Source organism: Eulemur rufifrons, chromosome 8 (genome assembly GCF_041146395.1).
Source record: "Eulemur rufifrons isolate Redbay chromosome 8, OSU_ERuf_1, whole genome shotgun sequence".
Taxonomy (NCBI): Eukaryota; Metazoa; Chordata; class Mammalia; order Primates; family Lemuridae; genus Eulemur; species Eulemur rufifrons.
The window spans coordinates 33,261,412-33,273,890 of record NC_090990.1 but is presented as its reverse complement, the minus strand read 5'-3'; the positions used below and the strand labels follow the sequence as shown (position 1 = coordinate 33,273,890).

Genomic DNA, 12,479 nt, shown 5'->3' with positions numbered 1-12,479 from the left:
GAGTCCAAGAGCTGGAGGCTACAGTGAGCTATGACTGCACCACTGCACTCCAGCCTGGGCGACAGAGTGAAACCTCAACCATCAAAAAATAAAAATAAAAAAGTAAAAAAAAAAAAAAAGAGTTACTGGTGACTTTGAAGACTTCAGTTTTGGGAAACTGTAAGTGTAGAATCCAAATCATAATATTAGGAATGTATACAAGGTGAGGAAGCTGAGACAGTGAATATAAACTCCTTTTTCAAGAAGGTTGCTGGTGAAGCAGAGATAACAAAGTAGCTTAGGTGGGTTACACAATTCGCAGAAATTATGTTGTTTTATTTTTATTTGCAATATAAGACACAGAGAGAACAAGGGTCTATAGCAGATGAAAGAGACGAAATGAATGACATAAGTAGAGGAATTAGCCTCCGAGAGGAGGATCGGTACTTATTTCTCTGAGGCTGACGCTAAATATGAGTGAACACAGAAATTCTGATAGAAAAGACAGAAAAATCAAGTAACCTTGAACTCTTCAGTGAAGTATGCAGTAAGGTCAACTGAACCAAGTAAACTGAGTCAGGAAAGGATCTGAACTTGAAGTACGATATACTTTTTGAATAGGCACTGTAGAGCAAGTAAAAGACAAGGATAAGGGGGTGTTGGATTACAGTATAGGACAATGCTCAGCAGCCTGCAAACAAAGATAGAGATGGCTAGTGGTACAATCTACTCAGGGCTTGGTGGAGAATAAAAGGTGGAAGAACAAAAGGGGAAAAAAATCCAAGGGCCAGCAAGTACATCGCTGAACTATGTAATAAAGAATGATGTCTAAGAAGATACTTATTCACCTGAGGGGAAAGAGACAGGAGACCTATAAAAAGTCTTAAAAGACTCAAGGATGAAGTCACTAGGGTCCCAAGTACAGCTGTGCAAAAGCAAAGCTGTCACTAGAGTTCATTACTACAGAACATTTTTCTGAAACTCCAACAAGACCACAGATCATTTATTCTCTTTTCACTGAACTTCCTACAGCTACTAGTGGCAGCTCCTCCTCCCTGATAAAATTGACCTTTAGCCCCTACTCATAAATACACCTTCTCTTGACTAATACATAAACAATCCTGTCCATTCAGAAACTGCAGGAATATTTTTATGACACTGTGTTTTCCCATTAAGGTGTTTTCAGTGGTAAATTGGAAGGCAGAACCTAGATCTATGAATTCTCTGCTCACAGAATTGGACTTGGCATTGCCCATTGCCCGTTGGTGTTTTAAAAAGTACTTTCTCATGAACTAGATATTTAGTGAGGAGAACCTTAACAATGATTCTGAACACACTCATACAAAAGTATAATGATGGCCAAATCCGAGGATGCTTAGGAATGTCATTCCCTTTTATAAGTGTAAGGAAAACCTAGGAAACAGGGTAACTAACACTGTATCAAATCGACTTTCCCCATCTAGCAATATTAACCCCTCCGGATAACTGCTGAATACCCCTACTCATGGGAGCTCCTTCACCCAGCCCACATTCCGGCGTCCCTTCTCCCCATCTAAACCCCCAGACTACAAACGCCCCTAGGACCATTTTCTCATTCCTCTACTCCCCCATTTCCAATGTGACCCCAGGCCATCACTTCCATTTTTCCACTCCCCATTTTTCTGCCTCTCTAGACCTCCCACTCCTCCTCCGGAACTACCCAGTCCCCACCCCTCAAACGCTCCAGCTCGGGTCCTCCCGCCTGAAACCCCGTCCCCTCCCCCACCGCTCCCCTTCAGGTTCCCCCTCCCGGACCCCAAGCCCGCCCTACCTGCTCCTTGCCCTCGGGCCCCCCGGGCCCGGTGCGCTCCTCCAGGCGCTGCCTCCCGGGCGGTGCTCGCCGGCGCGGGGGCAGGGGATGGGGCAGCTCCGCCGCCCGCTGAGCTCCATCTTCCCGGCGGGCGGGCGGCGGCGGCTGCGGCCGGTCGCGGCAGCGACTCCGCTTCATGCCTGCTGCCGGGCCCCGCGGGCGTCAGCGCCGCGACTGTCCCGGCCCCGCACGGCCCCGGGCCGCAGCGCTGCCGCGCCAACCACCGCCCGCGGCCACCATGGCCCGGCTGGCGCCCGAAGACACCGCCCCCAGCCCGCAGCACCTCCGAGCCTTCCCGGGCTTCAAACGCCACGACCTCCTCGGCGCTCCTTACGGAGGCGGCAGCATCGCCGCCGCCTTGTCTTCTCCCACCCGGCACACACTCGGCCGGCCACCCGCCGCCGCCGCGGGCTCCACCGCCAGCCGCCCGCCCGCCCGCCTGCCTCCGGCCGCCCCGCCCCTCGCGCGCGCGCACGGCCAGCCCGCCCGCCACCTCCGGCCGCGCGCGGCCTCCCGCGCACGCGCCGGCGAACGGTCGCGAAAGAACCGCCCGTGGCCGCGCCACGCGGTCTGGGGAAAGGAAGGGGGCGGGGCTCCGGGCGCGCCGCCTGGGGCTGCGGACGCTCATTGATCCTTCATTCATCCATTCATAAAACTGTGTGCCGGGCCTACCTCAGCGCTGGGGACCGAAAAATCAGTTACAACCGACCAGTGTCCTCACGGAACTAGAGGGAGAGGGGCAGGGAGACAAAATATACAACGGATGCATACGCTAATGCATGCCTTTTTGTTTAGTGCCTACCAACCGTCACCCAATTCTCCCATCACACTTTGGAGGCAAGTCTGCACATTCTTGTGTTACCGATTAGGAGACTAAGGCGAATTGAAATGCACCAGGTCACCCAGCAAACTAGACAGAACTCAAATTCTGGCTTTTCTGTCCCTTTCCCCAGTTCTTGCTCCTTCCAAACAGTGAGAGTGTGGAAAGTCCTAAGAAAGAGGAAGAACTGATGGATTCCTTCTGGGGGGAGGGGAAGACAAAAAACGTTTCTGGATTTCCCACTGACAATGAAGTCATCATATATGGCCCAATCCAGCCTGCTGTGGTCTGGGCAGCCTGACCTGCCTCCTCCGGTGACTCATGCTCAGCAACATGTGGCAGAAGCTCAGCCCTGCCTGGCCTCCTGGCTTCAGCTTGTCTGCCACATGTTGCATTTTTCTTCTTTTGACCTAGAAGCCTTTCCTGAAAGCTTCACCCATTTGTCCTGGGCCTCCTCCCTGAACCCTTTCTGAGTAGTAATAATAGCTAACGTTATGAAGTGCCTACTAGATACCACACACAGTACATTCAATTCATATATACATAAGCAAGAGTAAATTGTATTATTTCCATTTTACAACAGTTGAGGAAACAGGCTCAAGTTACCTAACATCCTTAACATCACACAGCTTTATAAGGGTACAGCCAGGACTCAAACTGAAGTGTGTCAGATGTTAGATACCAGAACCCACACACATAACCAGTGTGCTCTACAGCCTATCTCCAGCTTGCTCCTGTATTCCCTGTCCCAGTTCCTCACACCCATTCAGTTGCCTCAACTAGAAACCTGGAAGTCATCCTGGACTGCTTCCTACCCCTCCTTTCCTCACATCTAATTAATGAACAAGTCCTGCTGCTTCTGTAACCTCACTATCTCTTCAGTCTGCCTCCTCTTTCCATCCCATTAACAGCACCTCACCTCAAGTCTTATCTTCCCTCACCTACTTGACTGGGAAGGCCTTCTAACTGGTTCACCAACATCCAGGCTCATTCTCTTCAACCCCATTCTCCAAAGAGCCCTCACAAGAATCTTCATATAACATGTTTTACTCCCTTGCTTAAAACAGTTAAATGAATCTCAAGGTAAAGTATAAACTTACTACAGCTGACAAGATCATCCAAATCTGGCCTCTGCCTACCTCTCCTTCTCCTATTAATCCATGCTGTAACAACTATATATAGTTACACCAGCTACAGATACAGGGTTTGCCACATTGTTACAAACAGCAGAAACACATTCTGACCATCTCAAGCCTAAGGGAGAATTTATTGGAAGGCTATATAGAAGGAATCACAATACTGAATGGAGACTGGAGAAACAGGCTTATGAAACTGGCAGGAAACAAGGAGCCTCCACGTAATGCACATCAGGGACAATCTCAGGACACTGCTGTCACTACCATCAGGCAGTGTGTTGTGCTCCTACTATGTACTCCTGAAAAGTAATTCTGACCTTCCCTTTATAGTTGTGTCACCATTTCAAATTCACAGTCTCTGGCAAGAGAATCCACTGAGCCAGCCTTGGTAGTTTAGGGACCAGAACTCCATGCTCCTTTCTCACCTTCCACTATTTAGATTGGGAAAGTCAGTGTGGCAGACAGACTGTAAACTAGCCCTCATAATCCATGCCCTCCCCAGCATTGATACCTTTGTGTAATCCCCTACCCTGTGTGTAAGTGAGATCTGCAACTTGTTTCTAACCAATAGAATATAACAAAAGTAACATGATATCACTTCTGCAATTATGTTACATTATATAAGACTCTGTATTGCTGGAAGACTCACTCTTATACTCCCACTGGCCTTGAAGAAGCAAGCTATCATTCTCCAAACTGCCTATGAAGAGGTCCAAGTGTCAGGAAACTGCACGCAACCTCTAGGATCTGAGGGCAGCCTCCGGCAGGACAGCCAGCAAAAAGAAAACAAAACAAATCCTGAAGTATTTAGTCCTACCAAGGAAATTAATTCTGCCAACAATGATAGTGAGCTTGGAAACAAGTCCTTCTCAATTTGAGCCTCCAGATGAGAACACAGCCCAGCCAACACCTTAATGGAAGCAAAGTGAGACTCTGAAGCAGAGAATCCAGCTAAGATATGCCTAGACTCATGACCCACAGAAACTGCAAAATAAAAAATGCATGTTATTTTAAGCTTCTAAATTTGTGGTAATTAGCAAATTTTTATTACATGGTAATAAAATACAGCCAGTGACTCACTATCTCAGCCTCCCATCAGCTAGAGATGGCTGTGGGACACAATCTGGCCCAAATCCACTTTTACCCCTGTCTTCCCCAGCTCAATAAGTGACAAGTCAATTTTTTTTCAATTGTTCAGGCCGCACCCTCAGAGTGATCCTTGAGTCCTCTCTTTCTCATGTACTTTACATCCACTGCACTAGCAAATCCTATGCAAATTAGTAGAACATTAAAATTAGCTGAGAGAGAGTTGATGGTGACTAGTACTAAGACAATGTTGGTGGAGACAGAAGAAAGTGGGTGGATTTTAGAGAGACCCAGAAAGTAGAAAAAATAGGACCTGTTGATGACATCGGGGTGGAGAGAGAAAGACTTGAGAATGAGGTTTCCACGTTTTTAGCCTAGGCAACAGAATTAGAGAACAGAGGAGAGGAGAAATTTTAAGATTATGGTTAATTCAGTTTTAGTTGTGTTTGCTCTGCAGTACCAGTGATATATTCAAGTGAAGGTGTCCAGAAAGCTATTGGTTACATTGACATAGAGCTCAGAACGGACACCCACCAGTATTTAGGCATTTAACTGATATAAAATGTTCCATAATGTTAGAGTATAAATGTGATCACATCACTTTTCTTTTTTCTAGGTAGTTACTCAGGCCCCTTGTGTCATATTATCAGGAAGTCTAGTATCTCCTCCTTAATTATCTAATAAATCCAAGGTTCTTTAATATTCTAAAAGGTAACTATGACAGTTATCTATTGGTATATAACAAACCACCCCAAAATTTGTGGCTTAAAACAACCACCATTTATTTAGTGGACAATTCTGTGGGCCAACTGGATGGTTCTTATGGTCTGGTCTGGTTTAGCCAGTCACAGCTGGGCTTGCTCATGCATTTGCAGTCAGCTGAGGGTTGGCTGGCTGGTGGCTACATCATCTAGAATGGCTTTTTCACATGTCTGGCAGCCGGCAGGCTGTTGGCCATAGCAATAGGAATGACTGGCCATATATCTCTCATCATCCAGCAAGCTTGCTTGGACTTCTTCACATGGCAGCAGTGGTAGGGGTTCTAAGAACAGAAAGAGACACCAAGCCTCATTGCAAAAGCACTTTTCAAGTCTCTGTTGGTGCCACATTGGCAACTGTGTCCTTGCCAAAGCAAGGCGTAAGTCACAAAGCAAGTAATTGCCAAAGTCAGTCAGTGTGGGAAGGAACTAAAGTTACATGGCAAGGGGAAGTGTATTTGGGGAGGGGAATAATTTTTGGATATCTCTGAAATTGACTCCAGGAAGATCAGTGCAACTTCCATAGCCAACTCCACCTGGAAATAGATTAGTCTATTAGCATTATTGCTTATTAGAATTATGTTATGGGGCCGGGCGCGGTGGCTCACGCCTGTAATCCTAGCACTCTGGGAGGCCGAGGCGGGTGGATCGCTCAAGGTCAGGAGTTCGAGACCAGCCTGAGCAAGAGCGAGACCCCGTCTCTACTAAAAATAGAAAGAAATTATATGGACAACTAAATATATATATATAGAAAAAAATTAGCCGGGCATAGTGGCGCATGCCTGTAGTCCCAGCTACTTGGGAGGCTGAGGCAGGAGGATCGCTTGAGCCCAGGAGTTTGAGGTTGCTGTGAGCTAGGCTGACGCCATGGCACTCACTCTAGCCCGGGCAACAAAGTGAGACTCTGTCTCAAAAAAAGAATTATGTTATGGAGTGAATGTTTACGTTGCCCCAAAATTTATGCATTGAAGTCCTAAGCCATAGTATGTCTGTATTTGGAGATGAGGCCCCTAAGGAAGGAATTAAGGCTAAATGAGGTCATAGTGGTGGGGTTCTAACCCTATAAGATTAGTGTCCATACACAGAGACACCAGAGGGCTTACTCTCTCTCTCTCTTTCCTGAGGCACAGGCACTGAGGGAGGCCATATGAGGACATAGCAAGAAGGCAGCAGTCTACAGGCCAGGAAGAGAGTCCTCACCAGAATCCAAATTGGCTAGAACCCTGATTTTGGACTTCTAGCCTCCAGAACTGTGATAAAATAAATAAAATAAATTTCTGCTATTTAAGCCATCTAGTCTGTGATATTTTGTTATGGCAGCCTGAACAGACTAACACAGACAACACAGCACTGCTTTCAAGGAAAGGTATTCCCAATACAGCAGAGATTTATTTTATTTTATTTTATTTATTTATTTATTTATTTTTGAGACAGAGTCTTGCTCTGTCACCCCTGGTAGAGTACAATGGCATCATCATAGCTTACTGCAACTTCAAACTCCTGTGCTCAAACAATCTTCCTGCCTTAGCCTCCCGAGTAGCTGGGACTACAGGCATGCCATATCACCAGGCTAATTTTTCTTTTTTTAATAGAGATGGGATCTTGCTCTTGCTCAGGCTGGTCTCAAACTGTAAGCCACTGCGCTGGCCTCAGCAGAAATATTTTTGAGGAAGGACAATCCCATTCCCTCTGCACTAAGCTCAGTCAAGGGTGTCCAGGCCAGAGTTCCCACAATTAAAGCTCTTAGTCCTCTATCCTTTCAGGTCCCATACATAGCACAGTCATCTCCCAAGCAAACAAGCAGCCCCAGGACAAATTCCCCAAGGAGTCTACATCCTAAAGGACCTTCAGCTCTTCCTCTTAAACAGTCAATATAAAGGCAGTAATTATACTCCCTTTCCCCAGGAAATGATTACTAGCTAATACTCCTACAGGAGAATTGCCCTCTGTGTTTCTAGGGCTGGGGAATCTACTCATATGCTCCTTTCAGTGATTCTAACATGCTCTACTCTTCTAAGTCTCCCTGGGTGATTCAAAGGGGCCCACATTATTCTTCTAAAAGTCAGCTTCAAGGGTTTCTATATTATTGCTGTGGCAAAAACAGTTGTCTCCCAATATCTATTTTCCCCTTTTTCTATTGTTGGATAAGTGGCCACCCAGAATAAAGACAGATATAGCCATATGACTAAGCTGTGACCAATGCCATGTGAGCATAAGTGATGAGTGTAACTCCTGAATTAGGCTCTTAGAGAGAAGGAGTACATCTTCCATTTCTTCTTTTCACTCTTCTTTCATCCTGTTGCTTGGAAATTGTCATGGCAGAAGTCTATCTTGGAGCACAGGGATGAGAAAAACATCCTATGGATGACAATGCAACAATGTAGAAAGTTCCTAGATGAACTCATAGAGCAGAGCTGCTATCTCTACAGTACTATTGTGGTTAGTACTTACCCTCTATACTATTATGTGAGAGAGAAATACAGTTCTATCTTGTTGAAGTCACTGTTATATTGGGTGTCTGTTATATGTAGCAAAACATCTATCGCAATGATTTACTGTGATGATACCTGGTTTCTCTTTTGCTGGAGATCACAAATTTAATTTTGGTCAGAGAATTGGCTACAGATGGAAATGACATTACAATATACTTCGTAATAAGGGAAACAGGAACCTCAGGGAAATCCAAGAATAAAAGTTCAGGTGGCCTCAGGGAATTTGGAACCAGAAGCATCTTCAGGATCCTCAACAGCAAGAGTTTTAGGGCATGTTACTCTATGCTTTGTCATTACCGTGACTCAGTTTTTCTCTTGATTCTCGTTTGATGTATGTGTCTTTGTTTTTCCTCTCAGAATCAACCAGCTTCTTTACCCACTGTGCTATGTCATTGCTTTTTAGCATCACCCTGCCTACCAATGTTTTCTACTCAGACAAAACTTTGTCTTGATCATGGTCTCTTCTCTACTACTTGGCCTGTGTATGCAATTTTTAAAACTTCAGTTCTTGCTTCATTTCGTGCTTCCTAATTAATTTGCCTAAGGATGAGACGCTAACTGGCCAAGTTTTACCTGTCAGATTACTTCAATAGCTGCTGGGCAACCTACACATTAGTTAGGGTCTCATCCTGGTCCAATCAGTAAGTCTAGCAGTTGGAGAAATGGTGTCATGTGGTACAGAACATGACTGCCTTGGCAGGGACATGGAAGGGATAATTTTCCTTAAAGGGAGATGATGAACTTGTCTGGAACCATGAATAACATGTCTTGGACAGATATATTAGAAGGGAATAAAGGTAGAGACCAGAAACCACTTAGGAGTCTATTTTAAAAGAATAAGTAAAAGATGATCAGGTACTTGTCAGAGTTTTATAGTAGTAGGGCTACAGAGGAAAGAAGAATTATTAAAAATATAAAACCTATAGGATTTGATGAATAGCCATATCGGGAAAATGAGCAAATGGGAAGAGACAGGGATGACCCTGAGGATTCTGGCTTAAATGGTCAGGTGAATGGTGATGTCTTTCATTGTCCTGAAGGAAGAGCAAGTATCATTATTCCATTCATTCACTTATTCACACACTCAACAAGTATTTAGTCTCGCAAGAAAGACAAATACTAAACAAATGCACTCACCGAACATTACAAAGAAGAGCAATTTGGAGACATTTTATAGTGCCTGTGAAATATACAAGATGGAATATATGGGTCTAAAGTTCAGGGAAAGCTCTAAGACAGAAATGTATGTGACAGAGTGGAAATTAATAACAAGTAAATGCTCATAACCTTCTCTTCCACCCCCGAGTCTCCCCCTGGCCAAGAAAGTTCTCTTAATGACAAACTGCTTCTTTAAACATTGAGAATGCAGGATACGCAGAATGAAAAATAGGAGGAATAATAAAGGGATAAAAGAAGCAGAACTTAGTGCAAGAGACTAAGTTGATCTGCTTGAGAAAGAGCTTTAAGAGGGCTGGGCATGGTGGCTCACCCCTGTAACCCTAGCACTCTGGGAGGCCAAGGTGGGAGGATCACTTGAGCTGAGGAGTTCCAGACTAGCCTGAGGAAGAGCAAGACCCCATCTCTACTAAAAATAGAAAAAACTAGCCTGGTGGAGTGCACCTATAGTCCCAGCTGGAGGGCTCCCTAGAGTCCAGGAATTTGAGGTTGCTGTGAGCTATGATGACCCCACTGTACTCTAGCAGGAGCAACAAAGTCTCAGTCTCTAAAAAAAAAAATTTGAAAAACATTTTTTAAAAAAGCATCTTAAACTCACAGACACTCCATCTTTGTAACCATATGGCAGCTTGAGACAAAAATAACTGTGGACATTATAATTTCAGAGCACAATATAAATGTTATAATCTGTGGTAATATGAAATATTAATAATATAACTCATAGAAGTTGAAAAATAGAGAGATAGAGAAAGTAGATTTCCTCATCTTTCAGTACTGGAAGGTCAAAAGATATTGTTCAAAAATGGTAAGTAATAAAGATATAAATTTACTTCAAGGCTATTAAGGTGCAAAGGTAATGTTTGGAAGAATTTTAAAAATAATTTCTGTTACTAACTAAAGTTGCATGTTAAAGGAAAAGAAGGGTTGGAAAGAAGTGGAAGAATAGTAATTTTGTCATTGCTGAGAGTAGAAAGTTAATAGGTAAAGTCTCAAGAAATATAAGAAAATGTTATTGTTATAAAGATACCCACTAGAAGAACTAAAAACTAACTACGAACTTCCAAGTTAGCAGAGGATATATGTAAAAAATAAGATAAAGCAAATATAAATCATATAATAGAGATTTTAAAAGAAACAAAAGGTTACCATCTTAAAACAAAACAAAATATTCTTGACTCCTCAGAGCAGAAAGAAATTTAGAGATCATCTGGAGCAGAGCTACTCCAAGTGCAGTCCCTGAACCTGAGCCAGTTGGCAAACTGTTACCAGTCTACAAAGTAATAAGTAAAAAAAAAAAACTGAGAGCAAGCTCTTAAACAACATTTGTAGCAATTTGGCAGAACAAATTTATGTCTGTGAATCAATAATTTAAAAAGTTTATGTCTTTGTGTTACTGTATTTTTTCTACTTCTTAAAATTATATTTCATAAAAATAGTCTCTGCAATCAAAAATTACCAACAACAACAAGAAAAGTTCCAGACAGTTGAAAAGCACTGGCCTAGAACAGCAGCATCTGGGAACTTGTTAGAAATGCAAATTTATTGAGTCTCTCTTATTTTAATGACTATCCTGGGTAAAACTCTCTGAGGAAGTCAGTTAACCTAATCTGAGGGATGAGGCGGCATTAGCCAGGTAAACATCTCCAGGTCTCATGCTCTTTGTATTTCACTATGTTGCTTTCATTAATTCCTGAATTCATTTATTCAATAAATATTCAGAGTGCCTACTATGTGTCAGGTCTTATTTCTGCTCAGCAAACTGAGATGAATATGATCCTCGGCCCTGTTTAGTTTATAGTCCAATAGGGACTTCAATCTGTATAGGGGTTGAAGTCTATGTCTTGAATTTCTATTAATTTCTACTTTCTATTCTTCACTTTGTAACGAGACAGTTTTGACAAATGTTGCACTATAGAATTTTTCGAATTGTAGAGCTCTCTACCTAATAATAGTGCTACATTGTCTCTCTCTCTCTCTCTCTCTCTCTGACCCCCTTACTCTAGCTCTAGTTCTCTAAACATTTTACTAGCACAATCAGCAATTCCTGGCACAATTTACTGCCCCCTTCAAAAAACTTTCTTCTGGCCGGGCGCGGTGGCTCACACCTGTAATCCTAGCACTCTGGGAGGCCAAGGCGGGTGGGTCGTTCGAGCTCAGAAGTTCGAGACCAGCTTGAGCAAGAGCAAGACCCCGTCTCTACTAAAAATAGAAAGAAATTATCTGGCCAACTAAAAATATATATAGAAAAAATTAGCCGGGCATGGTGGCACATGCCTGTAGTCCCAGCTACTCGGGAGGCTGAGGCAGTAGGATTGCTTAAGCTCATGAGTCTGAGGTTGCTGTGAGCTAGGCTGACGCCAAGGCACTCACTCTAGCCCGGGCAACAAAGCGAGACTCTGTCTCAAAAAAAAAAAAAAAAACTTTCTTCTCTTGACTTTCAGAATATCACATTCTGGGTTTGCCCTAGACCTCCCTTATCATGCCCTTTCAGTCTCTTTAAGAGGCAGCTTCCTTCAAGCTTAACACAAAACTTGATGGAAAAAAAAAAAAAAGAGGCAGCTCCCTCTTCTACATAACGTTTAACTGTTGACAGTCTTCAGAGCTCCACCTTGGACCTTCTACTCTTCTTATTCGATACATTTTTCTCACATAATCATACATCCCATGACAAAATACCCATCTATATGCTTTTGACTTCTAAATTTATAACCTTAGATCAGATCTCCTTTCCAAGCTCTTTACTACTTGGCATGTTCACTTTGATGTGTCTTAGGCACCTTTAACAAAACGTGTTACTGATGACCTTTCTCCCCTCCTTACTCAGCTTGAATTTCATGGTAATTCATATTCACTCGTTGGCATATAGCATTGGCTATTTGTCCCTCTCTCATCTTGGTATATTCACTTGGCAAAACCAAAATCCTAGTTAAATCCTATTTTCTGTCTCCTCCTTGTACTATACATACTGCTGCAGCTGAACAGGGCTAGGAACAAATTGCAACCGTACAGTAAAGTCATAAGCAGAAATCTCAGGTGGCCCTTACTGTTGCCCGAGAATCACACTGTATGCCCCTCGTGCATTTACTTTCCCCTTTCCTAAATGACTATTTCATAACTTCCTGCCAAACCCCTAATACATTCTCTACCATCCTCGCTCCTCACCTGCCAGCATCTACACTCACG

At 43.6% G+C, this 12,479-nt stretch overlaps 1 protein-coding gene across 2 annotated transcripts in view; it reads right to left on the bottom strand.

The window, feature by feature from the left end:
- Positions 1 to 2,253, bottom strand: part of MAST2 (microtubule associated serine/threonine kinase 2) — a 196,910-nt gene extending 194,657 nt beyond the window's left edge. The window contains exon 1 of one of the 2 annotated variants that reach the window (XM_069479909.1): positions 1,790 to 2,253. In XM_069479909.1, coding sequence (XP_069336010.1) covers positions 1,790 to 1,966 — 177 coding nt within the window. In that variant the 5' untranslated portion in view covers positions 1,967 to 2,253. The remainder of the gene's footprint in view (positions 1 to 1,789) is intronic. The other variant, XM_069479908.1, reaches the window with a different exon arrangement.
- Between the last annotated feature and the right edge of the window lie 10,226 nt (positions 2,254 to 12,479).